General features: G+C 39.1%; 3 protein-coding genes across 3 annotated transcripts; 1 reads left to right on the forward strand and 2 right to left on the reverse strand.

Annotated features, from left to right (window-relative positions):
* Nucleotides 1-1319: 1319 nt before the first annotated feature.
* Nucleotides 1320-2255, forward strand: LOC119040547 (olfactory receptor 7C2). Its single transcript, XM_037133576.2, is given in 3 exon segments — nt 1320-1619; nt 1621-1779; nt 1782-2255. Coding segments are annotated over 3 exon segments (933 nt in total).
* A 6843-nt stretch (nt 2256-9098) lies between these two features.
* LOC119040548 (olfactory receptor 18-like) lies at nt 9099-10091 on the reverse strand. The gene is given in 1 exon segment (XM_053658644.1): nt 9099-10091. A coding segment is annotated over 1 exon segment (993 nt).
* Nucleotides 10092-13098: 3007 nt separating this feature from the next.
* LOC119040550 (putative gustatory receptor clone PTE01) lies at nt 13099-17334 on the reverse strand. The gene is made up of 2 exons (XM_053658648.1): nt 17220-17334; nt 13099-14024 (listed from the first exon to the last, which is right to left on the reverse strand). The coding sequence occupies exons 1-2, from the start codon at nt 17305-17307 to the stop codon at nt 13099-13101; spliced, it is 1014 nt and encodes a 337-aa protein (XP_053514623.1). The 5' UTR covers nt 17308-17334.
* Between the last annotated feature and the right edge of the window lie 7844 nt (nt 17335-25178).

Genomic DNA, 25178 nt, shown 5'->3' on the forward strand with positions numbered 1-25178 from the left:
ATACTCTGTTACTTTTAAACATGCAATACAATGTTAACTATAGTTACTATACCATATATTACATCCCCATGACTTATTTATTTAAAAACTGGAACTTTGTACCTTTTGATTCTATTTATTTATCTTCAAAGTTCATTGTTCCTCTCATCCGGAACACCCACCCTGACTCACAGACAGCCCATCCACTGAACTAGGGAGTTTACCTCTTCTCAGTTTGATTTCTATACCTAAAAGACTGGCAGTGATGACAACCAACGATGTTCTCCTGTGTAGTTAAGGGCATTATGGGATAATAAGTATAGAAAAATATTGGTAACAACAGTGAAGGTCACATTATGGTTTTATGCTATACCTTGTCCCAGGGTATAAGACTCACTCCTCTGTGTCTGCTTATAGGACCCATAGGCCCTGAGGTGAAGAGAGTCAGAGGTAAGTGGTCCGAGGATGAGTCCCCATATATGCTCAGCCCCAATCTAAGCATCACTGAAATGTGAGTGTGAATCCGATTCTCATCCCTTCAAGCTCATATGTAAATCTTGATGCAACTTCTCACTTCCCCCAATATTTAATGAACATCATAAATGGCATGACTCAAAATTCTGTTTGTGACATTTGTAGTAGTATCATAGGGTACCGAAATGGCTTAAGCCTTGGCATTTCCTCTTTCTTCCCATATTTTCCCCAATCCCTTAACTTCACAAATGAAGACTCTTTTGTCAAGTGACATATCTCCAGAAAGCATCTGGCCCTGTTCCTACAAGTCACTGCTGGTACATTGTCCCTGGTACATTAAGCCTTAAATGATGGTGAATATGGTTCATTATTTGGTGAAAATGTTCCTTTATCTTTCTTTTTTTCTTGAAGGAGTAAATTTACATTCTACTCATCCTCTAATTCAGATATTTGAGATAATTTCTCGAATTTTCTCACCTCTGATACCTGGTTATCTGACCCTTTTGTGAGTACCAGAGAAGGCAGACAACCCAGATCAAGTTGCTGAGCTTCAGCAGACTTCATGCTCCACATTTTCGTTAGAGCAAGTACAAACCCTTTTATCTCTAAACTCCAAGGTTGCTCTTAACTGTTCAGAGATAATTCTAAGACAGGGATAAAGGAGATGGGTGAGTATCCCAAAGGATAACAGACAATGGTTGATCAACATTATTAAATGTTGTACCAAGTAACAGAATATACAGTTCCTAAATTTTGTAATTAAGGGTTATATATCTAGTCATTTACTTCAAGAAATTTAATCTAGAGTATCTCCAGTATTTATTTAGATTTGTTTTCTTTTCTCATCTAGATGATGTGTCAGCAACATGGAAACAGGAAATCAAACAAAAGTGTTATATTTTATACTTCAGGGATTTTCCCAAGACTCGGAGCATCAACTCATCTTATTCTGTCTGTTCCTGTCCATGTACCTGATCACTGTGTTGGGAAACCTGCTCATCATCCTGGCCATCACCTCTGACTCCCACCTCCACACACCCATGTACTTCTTCCTCTCCAACCTGTCCTTGGCTGACATCTGTTTCGCCTCCACCACCATCCCAAAGATGCTGGTGAATATCCAGACACAGAGCAAAGCCATATCCTATGCAGGCTGCATCACCCAATGTGTGTTTTTTTATGGTGTTTGGAGGTATGGACACTTTTCTCCTCACAATGATGGCCTATGACAGGTTTGTGGCCATCTGTCACCCCTTACATTACACACTCACCATGAACTCCCACCTCTGTGTCCTGCTGGTACTCCTGTCCTGGTTCATCAGTGTCCTGGGTACTCCCTGGCCCAGATCCTGTTGACATTGCGGCTGTCTTTCTGTGCCAACTGGGAAATTCCACACTTTTACTGTGAACTTGCTCAGGCCCTCACACTAGCCTGCTCAGACACACTCATCAATCACATTGTGTTCCATATGGTAACTGGCCTTCTTGGCATTGTGTCCCTTCACTGGAATTCTTTCTCCTATATTCGAATTGTCTCCTCAATACTGAGAATCCCATCAGCAGATGGGAAATATAAAGCCTTTTCTACCTGTGGGTCTCACCTGTCCACAGTTTCTTTGTTCTATGGGACAGGCCTTGGTGTATATCTCAGTTCTGATGCACCTCCCTGGTGGGGCATCATTGCCTCAGTGATGTACACTGTGGTCACCCCAATGCTGAACCCCTTCATCTACAGCCTGAGGAACAAGGATGTGAAGGGGGCCCTTGGAAGGCTCCTCCACCCAGCAGCACCTTGTCCATGATGGATCACTGGCCCCAGAACTAAGTGTACATTGTGGACCTCGGAGGTTAATGTTGCAAATTTAAATATCCAGGTTCTTTTTCTCTCCTATAAGACATTATTGATTTCTTCTATCCAAAGCACAGATGATTTCCCTTTTCTTTGTTTTTGTATTAGTACTTGTTTGGCTCTTCTCAGCAACTCCCTAAGAAATTTTTTTTTACTTCAGCAAGTGGGCAGCGACCAGAGGGGAGAGGGAAGGGAATTTAAGGGGAAAAATGGGGAGGGATTTTGAGGAACAAGTATGAAAGACACAGGGATGAGGACTGGGGGCAGGGGGAGGAAATGGGAGGGAGGTGGGGAGACGGGGCAGGGGGGCTGGGATGGGAGAAATAGACAAAAAACTGTACTTGAAAAATAACTAAATTAAAAATTTTTTTTTAATTTTTCATCCTTGCATGCTGTCCACAACACTCCTCATTTGGCCAGCATCTTACAGCTATTCTTAAGATTTCTAACTTTAAATTTAAAGCACTTGTCATTTCAAGTGGTTAGGTTCCCAGAAAGTTGTCTTCATACCTGATTGATCTTCACCTTAATTTCCTTGTATGCTTGTTTTTTTCCAGAAGAAATAGAGTGAAAAGCATGTAGTAATGAGAACAAAATGTTGACGAATCAAGACTCTATGTGTCTCTTCACATGAATGACTTAATTTCATGACAAAATTTCTTGAGGTATTGTCTCTCATTTACTTCATTTTCAAAAGAAAAGACTGAAATTCAGGTGGACCACAGCCTGGCAGGTGACTTTGCTATTCTGCCTTTCACAACAAACAACGTGATTTCAATTTCAAAGGAGGAATCCAGGTTTTAAAGGTGTTTTCTTCAGATGACATAGAAATCGTGTGGGAAAATTGAATGAGTCAGTCCTTGTGATTGTTTCTTCCACTCATCATCCTTCCTTTCCCATTTTCTTGACTTGTTTTCCATAATTGCACTTTTGAGAGATATGCCCTCTAGGAACCAAATATATTACATTTATTCATGTAATAATGAATACAATAAAATAAAGTTTGTTTTCTCACATGTTTTAATCATTTTGGAACTCTGTGGGAGTGCATCAGAAATAAAGTTACACATTTGTGGAACATGTTTAGAACTTGGGGGAAGGGGTATTTCAGAAGTGTCTGCAAGGAAGCATGGAGTAGCCCAAAGGAGCTTAGTGACTTCAAGAGGAGAACATCAAAGAAACAATTTATTTAATGAGTAATGATGAGAAATCATTCTCCTGAGGCTTGGGAAACCACAAATACTTCCCTCGCATCCCCACCATAGTTCAATGACATCTGGCTGGGAGAAGACTACACCTGCACCTCTCACAGACATGACTTGTGACAAGTTCTGTCTCCCTATCATTCCCTGGGTGAGTCTGTCTTCAGCATCCAACAGTCAGAGCAGAAAAGAGTTTTTCCAAATACTTGTTTAACAATGCGGGAGTGAGTCATCCATCTGGCTCGAGTATTGTGTATGAAAAGAAGTATTTAAAAAGTCACGAGGGGGAGGGAGGGTAACATAGTTGATAGTGAACCCAAGACAATTTTATTTGAGTCCTGGAATTATTTTCCTGGCTATTTACATCTTTTTAGATTCCTGTGCAGTTGTTTTTCTGTTGCCTCCAGTTCAGATGGAAACTTATTTTGGGCCCAGTGACTTGTAGTAGTAATTGGTACTTTCTCAAGTATAAAAAAGTTTCCAACCCACCTGCTAAGAGCCTTGTCCTTCTCTAGTACAGTAGTTCTCAGTGTGGTTCCTGCACAGCAGTATCTGTTCCCCTGAACTCATCTCTGCTGAGAGCTTGCCAGAAATGCAGAGTCTCAGGCCCCACCCAAGACCTGCTGACAAACCAAGGATGAGTCCCAACAGCCTGTTTTAACCAGCCTCCAGGTGCCCATGATGCAGGTTCACTGGGGAACCCTGCTCATGGTTTGGTTTCAAAAGGTTACACACACTGTTTGATTCAACAAATAGTGCATGAGTGCCCACCTGTGCCAGGTGCCATGTGTATTGTTATTGCAATTGTGAACAGCCCCATTTTCTCTCTATCTTCCCTAATGATCTGTTCAGGGACAAAGAGAAAAGCTGATAACCCTGGTGACTTTCATAGTGAGGTAGGTAAGCTATCAGCAGTGACAGTGGCTTCTCAGATCTATTAAAAGGATTATAAAAGAAAAGAGGAAGCGCAGGGGGGCGCGAACGGCACACCAAAAAAAAAAAAAAAAAAAAGAAACTATGTTAAATGATTATTAACAGCAAGCATGATTTCTCCTTTCTGCTTTTTTTGAGTTTGTTTTGTGTTCTTAGGGTGTACTGATGTAATCTTGGATTAACATGGTAGTATAGTGCTATGCTAACACCCAAAGGCAATATCCTTCTATTCCACATGACGGAAATGTTCTGTTCCCTTCCCATCAGTGACTGTTAAATTTTATTACATATACATTTAGGTTGCAACTGTCATTATTTCCACATTGATTATTCATGTATCAAAAGATAACATTATCTTACTGCTTTTGTAGGTTGCTGCATCAATAATGTGAGAATAACTTGTAGATTTCTTGTTTCTGATATTTATATATCACAAGTAGGTATATGTTGTGTGTGTGTGTGTGTGTGTGTACAAAAAAAATAAAAATAAGATTATTCCAAATTTTGTTCCAACCTTCATTCAATCCATATCGAGAATAAATACTGGGAACACCAGGAAAATAAATTTTGTAATATGTTACCTGAACTCTTGGTGTAGTTTATGATTCAGTCATGAGAGGGACAGATATTAAGCAAGAAATTTCATAAGTAAATGAAAACATAATATGACTTAGTGCAATGAAGAAGAAAATACAGGGGAGTATAAAAGCTGGAATAGGGGGAAACTGTACTTTGTATGGGCAGGGTTCAGGGAAGGCTTGTTTGAGGAATTGATGTTCTGTATAAGAGATAAGGACAAGACTGATCACAGGAAGACAAAGGCTTGGAGTGAGCACCCCAGCTGGAGGACAATACCAGTGTGGCTGGGGGAAACTCACAGCACTGTAGATTCCTGAGAAGGACAATGTGTGTTGGAACTTAGTGGAGAGAAAGGCTGGTGCTGTGCTTAATAAGAATAGGGAGGTTGGAAGAACACATGAGCTGGCAAAGCTGGAAAGCGGGGTGTAAAAGAAAGAAAAATCACAGTCTTGTCTTTATGGACACTGAGGCAAAAACCCCAGAGTGAAAGCACCTTCCAGATGATGTTTGTGTTTTGGTTTCCATGGGGCTTACAGGCATTTCTGTCCAGGACCACTTAGACTAATTTTCTGGCTGAGGTTTCCAGGTGAGTGTGAATGTGGGCTCCATACCTGTCCGTGGTCACCTCAGCTCCAATGATTTTCAAAGTTGGCTTCTTTCTGACATTTCATGGATGAATTTTCCTTTTTATTTTTCTCTACCTTGTCCTATTGAACATTATGTGAAAGTGTTTTTAACTTTACTTTGACATCATTTCAGGTTTAAAGAAAATGTTTAAATAGTAGTTCCTATGTATATCTTTTACTGGACCCCCTAAATGTTAACATTTTTACCACCTTCACTTTTTTTTTTATCCAGTTTGTGTGCACACATGTGGTGTGTTTGCAAAACCATTGGAGAGCAAGTTGTATCTACTTCAGTGTTCCCTAAAAGCAATAACATTTTCCTACATAACCACAATGCAATGATCAAAATCAGGAAATTAATGTTGATATAATAAGATTATTACATTTATAGACTCTCATTTCTATTTTGACAGTTGTGCTAATAATGTCATTTAGAGCAAAGAAAACCCAATATCACACATTACTTGGTTGGTTGATGTTAGGCCATCTTTAATCCAGAACAGCTCATCCTAGACTTTCTGAATTTGGTGACATTGACATTTTTGGATATTTCTTAGTTTGGGTTTATCTGGATGTGCCAGTCTTTAGATTGTCCCGTGTGGGGTTTGGGCAAAAATCCCAACAGTAGTGACATTGTGTCCTTTCCAGTGCCTCTCCTTGCCCAAGGGGAAAACAGGATGTTGATTCTATCCTATTTGAAGCTTCAGATGGATTTTTAAGATAGTGGCAGCAATTTGGAGCTCCGCGGAACAGGGACATCAAGAGGGCTCTACGAAAAGTTCTTGGGAGAATGCTCTATATTCCATAAAGGGAACACTCATCCTGAGATTCTAAGCTGACAGGGGGAAGAGCAGTTGGCTAAAGAAATCCCACCTCTTCATCACATTGAATTTTGCTTGTCATCCATTCTCTGTAGGTGACTTTGGTTATGATGGCTTTTTAACACTTTGTCTCAACCTCTTATGGTGACTCCTCTCTTATTCTCATTTCTGCTCTCCTCATACCCTCTTTTTATCATGTATTACTGCACCTCATGTTTGATTTCTAGTCCTGAAGTTGGAAAACAGCCACTTCAGGAGCCAACTGGGAAGGCTTAAATAAGAATTAGGACATAGTGAAATTTGTTGAGAACCATTGCTAGTTCTTATCAAAGTCACTAATTCAACAATATTTATTGAGACTTTCTGATGTTCCATGCTGTTGTTTGTGTCTGGAATACAGCTGTGAAGAACAGAAACAAACAAACAAAAACATTGTACTCATAGAGTTTATTTCCTGCATCTCATTATCATATCATATGTCCAACAGAAAAGACACTGATGGATAAATTATTTTATTTTTATTCATGAGTTTGAACTATTGCTTAGTGCATTTCCAAAATAAGTAGTAAAAATGTATCACTAGAGATAGAAAAAAACACATTCAGAATATTAGATTTGATCAGGCACTAATAAGTTGTTCAGTACAGTCTATGCAGGTGAATTCACTGAGATACAAATATAAGAGTCCAGAGAGTGACTAGCTGAAAGGGGGACATATCTTTAGGAATGGTTCCAGGACAGAGCACTGCAATGCGACTCGAGAGAGCAATAATTGAGTCATAGAATTGCCACTGTAAGTATGTGAGGCTAAGAGGCTCAGGTGATGCAGAATATGTTAGGAATTGTGATCTCCTGTTACATCATGTTCAGTTCCATATCTTCTTCACCACAAAGAAATTGAATGTTTTAAATCTTGGATAGTAGTGTTTCCCAGGCACTGTAGGCAGGAAAGGATAAATGCATGAATATTCACCTTGCTAAACATGAATTGCTGCCTACTCCAGAATGGGAGTCTAATGGAATCACCATGCCAACAGCTAGCCTTGGAAAGGGGTGAACTGCATCCAGTTAACCTCTAAGGTTTGAGTCTATAAACAGGCTTGGGTTTGGAAACTGGAAGATGAACCATGATTTTCAATCATGGTAGCTAACCTCTGACTTTTTCTGGCTTACCATTGATATTTTGGATTCTCTGGGTTAAGCAATGCTTTTGATGTCTCCTCATCGGCAATATGTTGCCACCACCACTGATTCTGTGGGTCACAGACTCCAGCTGCTATTTGTTTTTCAATCATCTATCTACCTTGCCTCTCACAGTTACTGCTGTCATCTGAGTTTAAACCATAGCATACTTGTAATATGAAATACTTGAAATTTCGCTAGTGACAAAAAGGATTTGTTATTTGTGGTGGATCCTATAAATATACTTGATAGTTTATGCTAATTAGATGACTGAAGATGGAAATTGGCTGTGTGAAAGAGACCATGTATATGAAGGGTTGGTGCTTTAGGTTAAGTGATGTGAGTCAAACGTCTGGGCAGGGAGGCTGGAGAATGAGTTAAAAAATGGGATAGAGCCCTGGCTGGTGTAGCTCTGTGGATTGAGTGCAGGCCTGGGAACCAGACAATCGCGGGTCGATTGCCAGTCAGGGCTCATGCCTGGGTTGCAAGTCAGTTCCCTGCAGGCCAGTTCCCAGCAGGGGATGCACAAAAGGCAACCATACATTGATGTTTCTCTCCCTCTCTCCTTCCCTTCCCCTCTAAAGATAAATAAATAAAGTCTTTTAAAAATGGGGTATAATTCCATTTATCCCACCAATGATATGAAGCCTCAATAAATTCTCTGGACACTGAAGCTCAGGTGTGCTACCTGGTTAACAATACTCTGAGTGTTGTCTCACACTGTGGCCAGGAGAAGGTAATGGATCTGAACCCCCTGGGGAAAGGATAACAAGAAGCTTTACTTAAAAGAACTTTCAGATATTTCCCCATGTGTATCTTCTTTTGGTTAGTCTTATTTTGTATTCTTTTGCTATAAGAAATCATAAGTCTGGCACTGTCCTAAGTTCTGTGGCTGCTTCTGGTGAACCTGAAGGAATTCCTTTGCTTTGAGTCATTCTACCAAATTATTGAATGTGAAGGACTTCCTTAATTGTGTCCAAATGGTTTAAAGTGAGGGTGGCCCTGGGACTCCTGAACTGGAACTTGCGACTGGTGTCTGAAGTGAAGACAGTCTTGCAGGTACTGTTCCCTGACTGTGTGCTTTGGTGAACACTTTGTAGCAAGGGAGAGTAGTGGAAAATCAAGCCAAGTTGAAGCTCATCTGAGGCCTCCTAAAATCACCAGGGGGCTCTGGATCTAATGCTCCTTCAGAGTTGACTGATGCTGGTGTTAAGGGGCCAAATGTTAAAAGTAATCATGGATGGGTTATGATTTAGGTATGGAGTCCAAAATAAGTAAGTTCCCAATTCCACTAGAGTTGTACTAAGAGGAAAAACTGTGTAGACATAAGCAGAGGACCATATGGGTACATACACACTATGTGACTGAAGATTCAGAATTTTTTACTGCAAATATTTGATTTTGTCACTTTTTTCCATTCTAAGAACAAAAAAATATGGCAGAGGTGTTGAGATTAAGCTATTCTTCTGATCACCCTCCATAGGGCACTCTTGATGTCTCTGTTCCTCAGACTGTAGATGAAGGGGTTCAGCATGGGAGTGACAAGAGTGTACATCACTGAGGCCATGGCACCCTTCCTCAGGGAAGATGACACAGCAGAACTGAGGTACACACCAATGCCTGTTCCATAAAATAAGCAAACAACTGATAGGTGAGAGGCACAGGTGGAGAAGGCCTTATACTTCCCCCCTGAAGATGAGACTCTCAGAATGGAGGAAACAATTCATATATATGAGAAAAGGATCCCAGAGAGTGGAACACCACCCATGAGAGCACCAAAAAAGTAGATACATATGTTATTAGTGGAGGTGTCAGAACAGGCAAGGTTGAGGAGTTGAGAAGCATCACAAAAGAAATGAGGAATTTCCACATAGGCACAGAAGGTAAGTCGTGACACCATCAAGTGGTGCAGCTGGGAGTTCAAAAGGCTGATGAAAAATGACAGGAGGACACACAAGCCACAGAGGCGGGGGTTTATGATTACAAGGTAGTGTAGAGGCTGACAAATGGCCGCCAACTGGTCATAGGCCATCACAGCAAGAAGAAGACTCTCCAAACATGCAAATAGAGAAAAAAACATGACCTGAGTTAGGCAGCCTGCATAGGTGATTGACTTGCTGTATGTCTGGAGGTTCACCAGCATCTTGGGGACTGTAGTGCTGCTGAAACTGATGTCAGTCAGGGACAAATTGGAAAGGAAGAAGTACATAGGTGTGTGGAGGTGGGAGTCAGAACTGACAGCCAGAATGATGAGCAGGTTCCCCAGCATGGTCACCAAGTACATGGCCAAGAACAGCCCAAACAGAAGAGGCTGCAGCTCTGGATCATCTGACAGTCCCAGGAGGAAGAATTCAGAGTCACCTGTTCGATTCTGTTGTACTATTCAGAGAGGACACAGTTTGAAAAAGAAGAGAGTACTGAATAAATGAAACAAGTGCAGACACATCCATTTTTTTGCATTCAAACAATTCGCAAATAAAGGAATCACGTTTGAGCTTAAGGACCATACACCACCCACCACTCCCCTTAACCTTCAGCAACATTTTCTCAGTTGTGAATTGTTTTAGAACTCTTTACTTATAGATCATTCCAGAGGTTAGCTGCAAAACTGTCGCTATGCAAAACAACTCTCAATGGCTCTGCTCCATTTGTTCCTTCCCCCAACTGACACGGGGTGGCGGAGGGGGGGGGGTGAGGACATCTTATATGTCTCTCCAATATTCTTATACACTTTGAATTCTAGACATTATTCCAAATCTTTTTTGCCCCCCCTTGGCTGCACCCTGTATCACTTCCAGTCTTTGAGGTCACCCGTCTGTGCATCTCCATGTTCTAAAAACAGGACTTGGAATGTTCCTCAGGTTTTCAGACACCTCCTCTACCCAGGGAGGACAGCAATGTCCTGAGTGTTAGACAATCTCATGTTCTCAATGTCTTCTGAACCTCAACAACTGAAATCAGGGCAAGCAGACCAAATGTGGAACAAAAATGAGGGACAAATTGGATCATGTGGCCTCTACAAATTTCAAGAATATGACACAAGCCAAATAAATTATCATCCTTAACTCGTATTTTATTTACACTCAAAGGTTTAATATTTTAAAATAAACATTTTTTAAGTATAATGCTCATGAACATTTTATTATCTCAAACTCTATTCTCCCTTTGTATGAGGCATTTCTAGTCAAGAGTTCTAGATTCATTAAAATTTTCTATGGGACCCACCTACTGTTCCAAAACTTCAATACTTCATTGCCACTCCTAAAATTTTCCATCACTGCACCAAGCACTGGGCTTCTTATTTATAAAGCATTGCTTACTATTTAAGAAAACTACCTTGGAACTGCCTTAAAAATATCCCAAAATAATTTTGTTAGTAACAACATATCCCAAATTGGCTTCCTCACAAAGAGACTCAGAGACAGTAATAAACATGCAGGAAGGCTACCAGCTAGCACTCCTGAACTCAACACCTGTGGAAGAGCAGATGAGTGGGAATGAATTTGTCCTCACTTACACAGAGATATGAGCTTTTCCCAGGTCCTGGGAGGTAAGCCTTAAGTCCTTGACATTTAGCTAGTGAGAAAAGTGATTGGTTATTGTGGGGGAACCCATGGATGATACTTGATAGTTCATGTTAATGAGATGACTGAAGATGGCAATGGGTTGTGCCAAAGAAACCAAGCATGTATCGAAGTGCTCATACTTTAGGGGAACTGAAGGCAGCCCAGTGTCTGGGGAGGAAGACTGGAGAGTGAGTTCAACCAAATGGGAAAAGACTCAACTTATCCCACCGATGATATGAAGCCTTAATAAAATCTCTGGACACTAAACCTCATGTATATTAACTGGTTAGAAAGACTCTGACTGTTGTCTCACATTGTGGCCAGGATGAGGTAATTAATTTGAATCCCAAGGGCAGAGGACAACAGTAAGGTTTTCCTATGGGACCTATCACATATCTCCCCATGTGTATCTTCCTTTAACTAGTCCTGTTTTGTATTCTTTTGCTATAGGAAAAGTGTAATCATAAGTTTAGCACTATCTTATGTTCTGTGGCTCATTCTGGTGAATTATTGAACCTGAGGGAACTCCCTTAGGTCCCTTAGGTTCCCTTTGAGTCATTCTAGCAAATCATTGAAAGTAAGAGAGTCCCTTTACTGTGGCAAGCTCATCTGAAGGGAGGGTGCCTGGGGACTCCTGAACCTGTGGCTGGTATCTTAAGTGAAGACAGTCCTGCAGAGACTGTTCCCTCACTGTGTGGTTTGGCAAACACTTTGTAGCAACCAAGGGCAGTGCAAAAATCAAGCCAAGCTGAAGCCCATCAAAGGGCTCCTAAAATCACCAGGCAGCTCTGGATCTAGGATGAATCTTTAGAGTTGGCTTGAACTGGTACCAAGAGGCCAAATCTCATAGGATGTGGGCAGCTGCAGAAGGAACCATGACTTTGGTTATGGTGGCTCTCTGTAGATAGGGCAGGTCCCTGTGGGAGCTGATGTTGAGGGCTGAGTGGTAAATTTGGCATTTGGAGCAACATGTCCCTCATCTCTAGTGTGACATCATTTCTTTTATGTAGTAAAATTATCAAATGGCAAATCTGCCATTTTAACTATTTTAAGTGTCCCATTCAGTATGATTAAGTAAACTCACATTGCTGTACCACCATCATCGCCATCCACCTCCACAAGCCTTTTCTTCTTGTAAACATGAAACTCGTTATTTCTCAATTAAATGCTAACACTCTATTTTCTCTTCCCCTATTCCCTGACAACCAATATTCTACTTCATGTCTTATGGATTTCACTACTTTAGGTGCCTCACATAAGTAAAATTTTACAGTATTTGTCCTTTCATGTCTGGCTGTGAAATTGAAGAGGAGACATTAGGTGGAATGGGAAAAAGAATTATCAGTATATTGAAAACCATACATCCCAGTTTACTACAAATGTCCTAGTTGATAAGTATTTATGCAAATTCAGTATTAATGCCATTCCATCTTAATTTTAAAATAGCTTGGATTGGAAAAGGAATTAAATACTCTATCTTCTCAAGCATCAGACCATGATCATGAAAGAGCAAAAATATAAGAAAATAAAGAAGAATCATGGGGACACTATAGAAAGAATAAATACCAAACAGGAGAGAACTATGATTTTTTATAATGATACAATCACGACAATCAGGACCAAGAGTGCTGGGTAATGCACAGGAAAGTGAGAGGAGTATACTAATGGGCTGGGCATAATCCTGGAGGGACTCTCATTGAAGTACAGAGTCCAAACAACCTCTGAATTCATTACAGCTGTGCTAAGAGAAAAAATTGTGTAGACAGAAAGCAGATCCATATGGGTACAAATACACTGTGAGACTGCGGATTCAGAAATTCTTGTTACACATGTTTGACTTTGCTACTATTTTCAGTCTATAAGCCAAAAAAATCCATGGGTATAGAACTAGGCTATTCTTCTGATCACCCTCCTCAGAGCACTCTTGATATCCTTGTTCCTCAGGCAGTAGATGAAGGGGTTCAGCATGGGGGTGACAACAGTGTACATCACCGAGGCCATGGCACCTTTCCTCAGGGAGGATGACACAGTGGAACTGAGGTATACACCAAGGCCTGTTCCATAAAATAAGCAAACAACTGACAGATGAGAGCCACAGGTGGAGAAGGCCTTATACTTCCCCCCTGATGATGGGACTCTCAGAATGGAGGAAACAATTCGAGTGTAAGAAAACAGGATCCCAGAGAGTGGAACACCACCAATGAGAGCACCAAAAAAATAGATATATATATTATTGGTGGAGGTGTCAGAACAGGCGAGGCTGAGGAGTTGAGAAGGGTCACAAAAGAAATGAGGAATTTCCACATAGGCACAGAAGGTAAGTTGTGACACCATCAAGTAATGAAGCTGGGAGTCCAAAAGGCTGATTAAAAGTGACAGCAGGACACACAAGCCACAGAGGCGGGGGTTCATGATCACCAGGTAGTGTAGAGGTTGACAAATGGCCACCAACCGGTCATAGGCCATCACAGCCAGAAGTAGACTCTCCAAACTTCCAAATAAAGAAAGAAATGTGACCTGAGTTAGGCAGCCTGCATAGGTGATGGATTTGCTGTATGTCTGGAGGTTCACCAGCATCTTGGGGACTGTAGTGCTGCTGAAACTGATGTCAGTCAGGGACAAATTGGAAAGGAAGAAGTACATAGGTGTGTGGAGGTGGGAGTCAGAACTGACAGCCAGGATGATGAGCAGGTTCCCCAGCATGGTCACCAAGTACATGGCCAGGAACAGCCCAAACAGAAGAGGCTGCAGCTCTGGATCATCTGACAGTCCCAGGAGGAAGAATTCAGAGTCACCTGTTTGATTCTGTGGTACTATTCAGAAAGGACACAGTTTGAAAAAGAAGAGAGTGTTGAATAATTAAAACAAGTATAGATACATCCATTTTTTGCATTCAAACAATTCACAAATAAAGGAATTACACTTGAGCTTCAGGACCATATACCACCCACCATCACCCCTTAATCTTCGGCAACATTTTCTCAGTTGTGAACTCTTTTAGAAGTATTTCTTAATGGATGTCTGGGCTATTCCCCTGTTTCCATAAACACCCACTTTAGAGACCCTGGCTAAAAGAATATTAGAGAGGAAAGGATACTTGGGACTAAAAAGTTCCATCAACAAAGAAAATATCAGCCTTCTACTATGAAAGTAAAATTATGGAACAGGACATCTTATTTTCTAAGAAAAAATCATCTTTATTGAAAGACGCTAAGAAGCAGTTCAATGTACTTTATCTCACTCAGATGCAGTACCAGAAATTCCCTTAATTTAGAATGTAGTCTTGAAGAGCTAAAACCACATTAACTGCATTCTAACTTAAAATAAAATGTTCATAAGCAAATAGATTTTTGTATGGCAATTATCTTCAAGAGTTTTCATCTTGGACTTATGACATCCATCTTCCATGGAGATAGGTGTTCACTCAAATGTGTGGGTTTCCTGATCAAAGTCAGTCCTTTAACTATAACTCAAATATGTATATTTTTGCCCTTAGTAGACTTCATGTTTTGCAAAATATGTCTTTGTTTAATGCACAAAATCACCCAGCACTTCTGATACTAGAGACAGTGTTAGTTGACAGTGCACCAATGATTAAATAAATAATTCCCTTTCATGAATACTCTGTAGTCTATACTCCTTTTTCTTTTGTGAAAGCTTATTTTCTGTCAGTGATACACAATCTTAGAAAAACATTTGCACTTGAGTTTCCACTTTACTGTTTTTGTTCATCGTGGCTGTTTAAAAATTTTTAATTTGTCTCTAAACACAGACATTGGTGAAAGTTGATTTCGTATCAAATCCAACCCTCTAATGAACAGTGGGACCAAACTGAGAACCAAAGCCAGGCCTCAAACCATAAGTTGGCCTTCTTATACCAGCTGCAATGCATTTCAAGTCAATTGTTCCCAAAAGAGGGATTGCATTTCTCCTCAATTCAGCTCCTAGAACTTATAGACTCAGACAACAGTGTGGTGATTGTGGTAGGGATGAGTGGGTGTAGGTGGAAGAGGGTTAGGGGAGTTAAATAGTAGTGAAACAAATAGCATACAGTGAAAACACAATAAAAACAATTTAGCAATGGGCTGGCCATAACCTGGAACCAATTAAATCAGAATTTCTACATGTAAGTCCTTTGGCATACCATCATAAAGCCAGAGCAGAGAACCATTCTCAGAAAATGAGTAAACATTATATTAAAATTATGAATTCTTTTCCACATCACTTTTACCCACCTTCCATATTAACCTATAAATATGTAATAATACATGCTGTAGGATTTGTATTTATTACTGATAAAACTTGAGGGGGTTTTCCTATCCTTGCACAAACTTTCCCAGGCACTTCAGCTGTCTGAAGGCAAACACTGTTATGAATCTGGTGGATGCATTTTCCTTACAATATTTTTATAATATTAGTAGTGAGTTATGCATTCATAGTAATTTTCCTAAAAACATACCTATATACCCACTTACTACACATACTGTTCCCTGAGTCTCATTAAACACAGCACTGCTTTTTAAGTCTCTGTGTTATGCATACACGTATTGCAGCACTTTAAATGATGCCTAATATTACCTGTGGGTTAAACTTCATTTTATTCTTCAATCTTTTTCTGTGGCAGTGGTAAGAAAATTCTCATGCCCCTCTCCACATCACACAAGTGAGAATTACTTAAAGACATAGGCATAAAATATTTGAGTTGTAAAAAGAAATTATAATGTGCAATTTTACTATTAATTACCTATATTTATTTTCCCAATAGAAAAAAGAGACAAAAATAATTACAAAGGGATGAAATTAACAAGTTTTCTGACATCTGACTAACAGTAGTCTTTCCATGGTAGAGCCACATCTTGAAAGTTCCCATCTTGTACGGGGAATGGTATCTCCATGTCTCAGCTTTACAAAATGTGCTCACACATGCATTGCTATTCATACAAACACCCAGGATCCACACATTCATTCAGTAAAGGTCCCTGAAAACTACTGGGTCCATTTCATTAATTCACCAGTGAACTTGCCCAATCCAAAGAAAAGGAATTAGTGATTGAGCCCCTGTTTGCACATCTGAGGATAAAACAGGTTTGAAAAGAAACAATTATTGACTGCAGTGGAGGGGACAGAGCTCTGGGGTGGGAATCAGGGACTAAGTCCCCCAGCTGTCACCCACTCAATGTGAAGTGTGTATGATCTCTCCACCCCTCTGGGTGAGTATCTCTTATATAGAAATGGGAGAATAGCACCCACCTCTGGGAAACATGTGACATCTAACAGAGGTTTACCCTCAAGAAATGTTCAGTCATGCTTTTGAAATCAGGTTGAAATAGCAGGTTTGTTGATGAAAACAATTGTGAGAAAGGTGTAATGACATATTATTCCATCAGATAGCAGTGAGGGGAGGAAGCCTATCAGGTCCCAGGCAATTCCTTTGTGGAGTGAGTGGAAATCCTAACATGCGTCTTAGTCCACACAGTAAGATTTACTTCCCTTTATCATTTCCTCTCTTTTTAAATTTTTTTTCTATTTATGAAAATCTCCACAGTTTTTCTTTATATTTAAGTGTTGTAAATGCTATTAAATGAACATTGATAGATTTCTTAGAAAATCAGTGCCATTGATACATGCAGGCACAGTCGTATCTCCCTTCTAGTCCTCTGAGACATTGCTGGAAGAATGAAAGCACAGGAAGGACAGCACCTGCTGTGTGGAAGCAATATTGCCTACTCTCTGTTTCTGAGATCCAAGGCAGAGTCTGCTCAATATTTAATAGAGATTGTTGTTGTTCTCTGCCACGCAGAGTGTAGGTCCTGGGGCATCAGAAATGAATTGGACCATTGTTTCCCTCCACATATTCAGAATCTACTTGTACAGGGATCAAAATATCTGAAATGTTCCATGTTGGTGCCCTCCCATCTGTTTGCCCCAACTCTCCTATTTGTCCTAATGATGAAAGAGAAAATGCCCCTGACAGTCCCTGCTCCATCCATCATCTCCACTGTACTCACTGGGATGTTCTGTCTCTGCTGCAGGAGGACCAGGCAGTGATAATCCACTGCTGCTGCCCTGCATGGGCACTGAAGGTTCAGGCTCCATCCCCAGGGCTGGCAGTATGGCCAAGTTTGTCACGGGCTTCCTGATGCAGTGACCTCCTGATACATGAGATGGGAAGACTCAGATGTGAAGTCTACTGGACTGAGATGGAGAACTTCAAGGGCTAGATGCAAAGCTGATGATTCATTCTTGCATGTACTTGGGAGCTCAATGCTCAGAGCTCATAATTAGCCAAGTTGGTCTGTGTTATCCAGTCTCTGAGGACTTGCTATTATTAACAGAAGGGGAATATGGAAGGTACTTCCAAGGATTTGGGCCTTCCACTTCTCAGGAGGAAGCTCACCTATACTCCTCACTTCCAACTTCCAAGTTGCAGGAATTTTATAAATTCAGACAAGTTTTTTTCAATTAAAAAAAGCAATGTCTGACTGTATGTCTGCTCATTCATTTGATTGATCATTTTATGTGAAGATAATTATGTTGTCTCTACCAAAAATATATATAATTTCTATTTTCTCATTTAAGATTTATGTCTCTAAGAAGAAACTTTCTCTTTTTCTTCTGTAGTCTGCTTTGAGATTTTGCATTTTCTGTTTAAGAGATGTGTTGTTGTTGTTGTTGCTATTTTGAAAGGCCTATTTTTCCATAGAAATTACATATGTTATTACATTAGACAACTATCTATTTCTATATGCCAAATGGCAATTTTCATAAATCCAACAGAGTGTTTCACAGATGTCTGTGTTCTAGATGTAGGGCTGCAATCATGTCATCTTTTTTAAATTTAATTTATTGGGGTAATATTGGTTAATAAAATTATTAGCTTTCAGGTTTACAATTCCATAATACATCATCTGTGTATATTGTATTGCATATTCACCACCAGGCATCAAGTTTCCTTCCATCCCCATTTATATACCCCATTTACCCTCTTCTACCTCCTTCACTCCTTCTCCCTCTGGTAACCACCACACTGTTTTCTGTGTCTAGATGGATTTTTTTCCTTGCCTAATCCCTTCACCATTTTAACCCAGCCCCCCTACACCCTTTCTCTTCTAACAGCTGTTCATTCATTCTCAGTGTCTATGAGTCTGTTTCTAGTTTATTTTTTTGTTTGTTAGTTTATTTTGTTCATTAAATTCCATGTGTAAGTGAAACCATGTGGTACTTGTTTTTCTCAGGCCTGTTTCACTTAACATAATGCTCTCCAGATATAATAATAGTAATAATAATAATAATAATAACGATAATAAACAAAGATATAAAAAAGAAAAAAACTTTAATAAATTCTCCATGTCCATCCATACTGTCACAAGAAGTAATATTTCCCTTCTAATTACAGCCAAGCAGTGTTTCATTATGTAAATGCACCACAACCTTTTTTTTTTACACACGCATTATTTATTTATTTATTTATTTATTTATTTATTAAAATTAATTTTATTTAGTTATTTTTCAAGTACAGTTTTTTGTCTATTTCTCCCTCCCATCCCAGCCTCCCCCGCCCCTTACTCCCCACCTCCCTCCCATTTCCACCCCCTTAGTTCTCGTCCCTGTGTCCTTCCTATTTGTTCCTCCAAATCCCTCCCCCTTTTTCCCCTTAACTTCCCTTCCTTCTCCCCTCTGGTCACTATCCCCTTGTTCTCTATTTCAGTGTCTTTGGTTTTTTTTCTGCTTGCTTGTTTGTTTTGTTGTTTAGCTTCCTGTTAAAGGTGAGATCATATGGTATTTGTCTTTCAGCACCTGGCCTATTTCACACAGCATAATGCTTTCCAGTTCCATCCATGTTGTTGCAAAAGGTAGTAGCTCCTTCTTTCTCTCTGCTGCATAGAATTCCATTGTGTATATGTACCACAATTTTTTGATCCATTCATTTACTGATGGGCACCTAGGTTGCTTCCAACTCTTGGATATTGTAAATTGCGCTGCTATGAACATTGGCACCACAACCTTTTTATCCACTCATCTAATGCTGGGTATCTGGGCTGCTTCCAGGTCTTGGATATTGTCAATAACACTGCAATGAACATTGTGGTGCGTATATTCTTTCAAAACAGTGTTTCAGGGTTCTTTGGATATATTTTAAGAAGTTAAATTTTGGGGTCACAAGGCAGTTCCATTTTTAATTTTTTGAGGAAGCTCCATACTGTTTTTGTAGTGGCACTTCAGTCTGCTTTCCTAACAGTGCAAGAAGGTCCCCTTTTCTCCACATCCTCATGAACACTTGCGGCTTGTTGATTTATTGATAATAGCCATTCTGACAGGGATTAGTTGATATGTTATTGTGGTTTTAATTTTCATCTCTCTGATTATTAGTGATTTTCAGCATCTTTTATTATGTCTATTGGCCATCTGTATGTCCTCTTTGGACAAGTATCTCTTCAGGTCCTTTGCCCATTTTTAATTGGATTGCTTTTTTGTTTGTTTAGTTGGTTGGTTTGAATTGTACAAGTTTATAAATGCAAGATACTAACCCTTTGTAACTGGCAAAAGTGTTCTCCCATTTAGTTGGTTGACTTTTCATTTGGGGGTTGGTTTAATTTGCTCTGCAAAGCTCTTAGTTCTATGTGGTTCTTTTTTGGGGGTGGGGGATTTTCTTTTGAGTTTATTCTTTTATATGGTGGAAGAAGGTGGTCGGTTTTGTTTTTTTTTTTGCATGTATCTATCCAATTTCTCCAACACCATTTTTCAGTGGACTATATTTACACCATTGTATTTTCTTGCTTCCTTTGTCAAATATTAATTGACCATAAATGCAAGAGATTACTTCTAGGCTCTTTGTTCTGTTCCACTGATCTATATGTCAGTACCATGTTGTTTAGATTACTTTGATCTTCTTGTATAGTTTGATATCAGATAGCAAGATTCCTCCAAATTTCTTCTTCTTTTTTTAAATTGCTGTGGCTACTCTGGGCCTTTTGTACTTCCATATAAATTTTAGAATTATTTGTTATACTTCTATGAAATATACCATTAGTATTTTTATTAGAATTGCATTGAATCTATAGATTGCTTTGGGTAGTATTGACATTTTAATAATGCTTCCTATCCATGAACACAATGCATGCTTCCATTTATTTGTGTCTTCTTCAATCCCTTTCTTCAGATTTTTTTTGGGGGGTAGCATTTTCCTTTTATTTTTTAATTGTTACAGTTGATCCCATTTTTTATGCCTTCCTCCAGCCCCACCCAGTTCCACCCTCTCCTCTTCCCACCCCACCTGCTCCATATCCCAAGCCAAATCCCTCTATTGTCATCCACACCCCGGGTTATCCACAAATGTTCTTTGGTTAATCCCTTCACTGTCTTACATTCTGTACCCCATCCACCTTTCCAGCAGCTGTCAGTTTGTTTTATGTACCTGAGCTTCTGTTCCTATGTTGTTCTATACTTTACTGTGTTCATTAGATCCATACATAAGTAAGATCATGTAGTAGTTTTCTTCATTTCTTCAGATTATTATAACTATCCCAGGACAGGTCTTTTACATCCTTGGTTAAATTTATTCCTAGGTGTTTTATTTTTTGATGCAGTTGTAAATGAAATTGTAGTCTCAGTTTATTTTTTCTGAGAGTTGTTGATATATTAAAAATGCAACTATTTAAGAATATTTATTTTGTATCCTGCTACTTTTCTGAATCCATTTATCAGCTCTTGTAGGGTTTTTTTTTGTAGATTTTTTAGGGTCTTCTAGTATGCAGTATCGTGTCATCTGCAAATAATGACAGTTGTATGTCTTCCTTTCCAATTGGATGCCTTTTAGCTCCTCTTCTTGTCTGATTGCTGTGGTTAGGACTTCCAATTCTGTGTTAAATAAGTGTTGAAAGGAGACATTCCTGTCTTTTTCCTGATCTTAAGGGAAAAAACTTTTAGTTTTTGTCTATTGAGTATGATGTTGGCTGTGATTTTTGTCATACTTGGTCTTTATCATGTTGAGGTATGTTTCATGTATTTCTACTTTGCTGAGAGATTTTACAAAAGATGGGTGCTAGATTTTATCAGTTGCTTTTTCAGAATCTATTGATATAATCATGAGATTTCTATTCTGTAATTTGTTTAGGTGACATATCACATTTTTTGATTTGTGCATGTTGTACCAAACTTGCATCCCAGGAATAAAACTCACTTGACCATGGGATATGATCTTTTTAATGTATTGCTAGATCCAGTTAGCTAGTATTTTATTGAGCACTATACTGTCAAAGTTCATATGCTTATTGGCCATAATTTTATTTCTTTGTACCATCTGTTTTATAATTAGGATAATGCTGGCTCATAAAATGGATGTGGAAGTGTTCCCTCCTCTTGAATTTTTAAAAATATACTTTATTGATTATGCTATTACAGTTGTTCCACTTTTCCCCCATTATTCCCCTCCACCGTGCACACCCCCTCCCACCCACATTCCCCCTCTTAGTTCAAGTCCATGGGTAGTCCATATAAATTCTTTGGCTTCTTCATTTCCTATACTATTCTTAACCTCCCCCTGTCTATGTTCTACCTACCCTTTATGCTACTTATGCTCTATACCTTTTCCCCTACTCTCTCCCTCCCAGTCCCCTACTGATAACCCTCCAAGTGATCTCCATTTCTGTGATTCTGTTCCTGTTCTAGTCGTTTGCTTAGTTTGTTTTTGTTTTAAGGTTCAGTTGTCAATAACTGTGTTTGTTTCATTTTACTTTTTATATCTTTATCTTTTTTTCTTAGATAAATCCCTTTAACATTTCATTTAATAAGGGCTTGGTGATGATGAACTCTTTGAACTTAACCTTATCTGAGAAGCACTTTATCTGTCCTTTCATTCTAAATGAAAGCTTTGCAGGATAAAGCAATCTTGTATGTAGGTCCTTGCCTTTCATGACTTCAAATATTTCTTTCCAGCCCCTTTTTGCCTGCAAGGTTTCTTTTGAGGAATCAGCTGGTAGTCTCACGGGAACTCCTTTGTAGGTAACTCTCTCCTTCTGTCTTGCTGCTTTTAAGATTCTCTCCTTATCTTTAATCTTGGCTAATGTAATTATAATGTGTCTTGGTGTGTTCATCCTTGGGTCTGACTTCTTTGAGTCTCTCTGACCTTCCTGGATTTCCTGGAAGTCTATTTTCTTTGCCAGATTGGGGAAATTCTCCTTCATTATTTTTCCAAATAAAATTTCAGTTTCTTGCTCTCCCTCTTTTCTTTCTGGAACCCCTATTATTTAGATGTTGGAATGTTTAAAGATGTCCTGAAAGTTTCTAAACTTCTCCTCATTCTTTTCAATTCTTGTTTCTTCATTTTTTTCTGGCTGAATGGTTATTTCCTCCTTCTTGTCCAAACCATTGATTTCAGTCTTGGTTTCCTTCCCATCACTGTTGATTCCCTGTAGCTTTTCTCTTATTTCACTTTGGAAAGCCTTCATTTTTTCCCTCATTTTGTGACCAAGCTCAATGAGTTCTGTGTGCATCCTGATTAGCAGTGTTTTGAACTGTGCATCTATAGGTTGGCTATCTCTTCATCACTTAGCTGTATTTTTTCTCAAGATCTGTTCTTTCATTTGGGCCATTTTCTTCCCCTTGGCACTCCTGTTATGTAGTGAGAGGCGGAGCCTTAGGTGTTCACTAGGGCTGGAGAATCCACAGAGCTGCTTTTTGATGCTCCATGTGGGAGAGGGGGTTGAGAGAGAACAGTGCTTCTTGCTCCACCCTCTGCCAGTTTTCAGTCACTTTCCCAACTACCCACAAGCAAATTGGACCTTTTTGGTGCTGACTGTTGGGTGGGTGGGTTTGTGTACATTCTAGGACCCTGTGGGTCTCTCCAACTAACTCTCCTGTGAGGCTTGGAGTTTCTCCTACCACTGCCTCAACCCCCACAGGTATTTTCAATTGGAGGTTTGAGGCTTTATTTCCTCACCCTGGGGCCCTGGATTGTACTGTCTGGGTAACTCCCCATTTTTTTCTCCCAGTTTATCTGAACATGAATGTGGGACCACCCAGTCTACCAGCCACTGCCTTGCCAGGTCCACCTGCCCCGCCTTGCCCACCCAAACCTCTAGCCACTGCCCTGTTGCAAGTCCTCTTTGCCTGGCTGCTTATCTCTGCCCCTCCTACTGGTCTTGATGAATGCTTCTTCTTTAACTCCTTGGTTGTTGGACTCCATAGAGTTCAATTTTCTGGCAGTTCTAGTTGTTTTTGGTTTTTAAACTTCTTGTTGTCCTTCTTTTCTTTGTGTGAGAAGGCACATAGTATCTACCTACACCTCCATCTTCACCCAAAGTGTCCTCTTGAATTTTTGAAGGATAGGTGTTAGTTCTTCTTTAAATGTTGGGTAAGACATTTAAAGAAGACATCAGTTCCAGTACTTTTGTTTGTTGGGAGTTTGTTTGTTTGTTAGTTTTTATTATTACTGCTTTAAGTTCATTAGTTGTAAATTTGTTTATTCAGAATTTCTGATACTTCCTGATTCAGTTTTAAAACATTGTGTGTTTCTAAGAATTTATCCATTTTATACATAGTTTAATTTGTTGGCCTATAGGCTTTTATAATATTTTCTTACTATCCCTTGTATTTTGTTGGAGTTAGTTGTCACTCCTCTTTCATTTCTGATTTTATAATATTTATTTGGCTCCTCTCTCTTTTTTTTATTGATGAGTCTGGTTAAAGACTTTTCAATCTTGTTTACCTTTCCAGAGAAACAGCTTTTGGTTTCACTGACCGTTGTCTTTGTTTTATAGACCCTTTTTCATTTATTTCTGCTCCAATCTTTATTATTTATTTCTTCTACTCACTTGGGGCTTTGTTTGTTGTTCTTTTTCTAGTTCTTTTAAGTGTAAAGAAAGATTCCATATTTGAGGTTGTTTTAGTTCCTCATGGTAGACCTGTAAAGCTATGAATTCCCCTCTTAGGTCTTCTTTCATTGTACCCCATAGATTTGGGGTTGTAGTGTTATTATTTTCATTTGTTTCAAGGTATTTTTTAAATGTTTTCCTTGATATTACTGTTAACTCATTTATTGTTTAGGAAAATGTTCTTTAGCTTGCATGTCTTTGTGTGTTTTTCAGTTTTTTTTCTTATGATTATTTTCTGGTTTCATATCATTATGTTTAGAGAAGATGATTGATATAATATCAATCATCTTAAATTTCACCAGACTTGTGTTTGATCCTGTCATGTGACCTATTCAAGAAACTTTCCACATGTCCTTGAAAAGAATGTATATTTTGCTCACTGGGATAGAATGCTCTGAACATATCCATTAAATCCATTTGATCTGGTGTGTCCTTTATGGCTGCTGTTTCCTTGTGATTTTCTATCTGCACAATTTGTTCATTGACGTCAATGGGTGTTAAAATCCCCTACTATGATTTTTTAGTGTCCATCTCTCCATTTATGTCCACCAAAATTTATTTTATATATGTAGGTACTCCTAAGTTGGGTGCATAATTGTTTTCAAAAGTTATATCCTCTTGTTTAGTACTCCATTGATCATTATGTAGTGTCTTTCTTACAGTACCCTTTGTTTTAAAGTGAAGAATAGACGTCATTGGGACTCTCAAGATTTGTTGTCCCAGGGCCTAAGACAGTGTCCCTCAAACACCTGATCATTTGGCATGCTTTTAAAAGTAGTTTCTCAGGATCTATCAATCAATGTCTAGGTAGGTACTCAAAAGAATTAAAAAGAAAAACTCACATAGATTCTTGCAGGCCAACGTTCATAGCAGAATTAGCCAAAATATGAAAACAATCCAAGTGTCCATCAACAGATGAATGGACAACCAACATGAAATATATTTGCAATGGAATATCATTCAAACTTTTGAAGGAATGAAATTCTGAATCACGTGCAATGTAGTTCAAACTTGAAATCATTTTGCTAAGTGAGATATGCCAGACACCAAAAGATAGGTATTATGTGAGTTCACTTTTATGAGGTACATAAAATA

Source organism: Artibeus jamaicensis, unplaced genomic scaffold, assembly GCF_021234435.1.
Source record: "Artibeus jamaicensis isolate MK-2021 breed Jamaican fruit bat unplaced genomic scaffold, CSHL_Jam_final scaffold_537, whole genome shotgun sequence".
NCBI classification, from domain to species: Eukaryota; Metazoa; Chordata; class Mammalia; order Chiroptera; family Phyllostomidae; genus Artibeus; species Artibeus jamaicensis.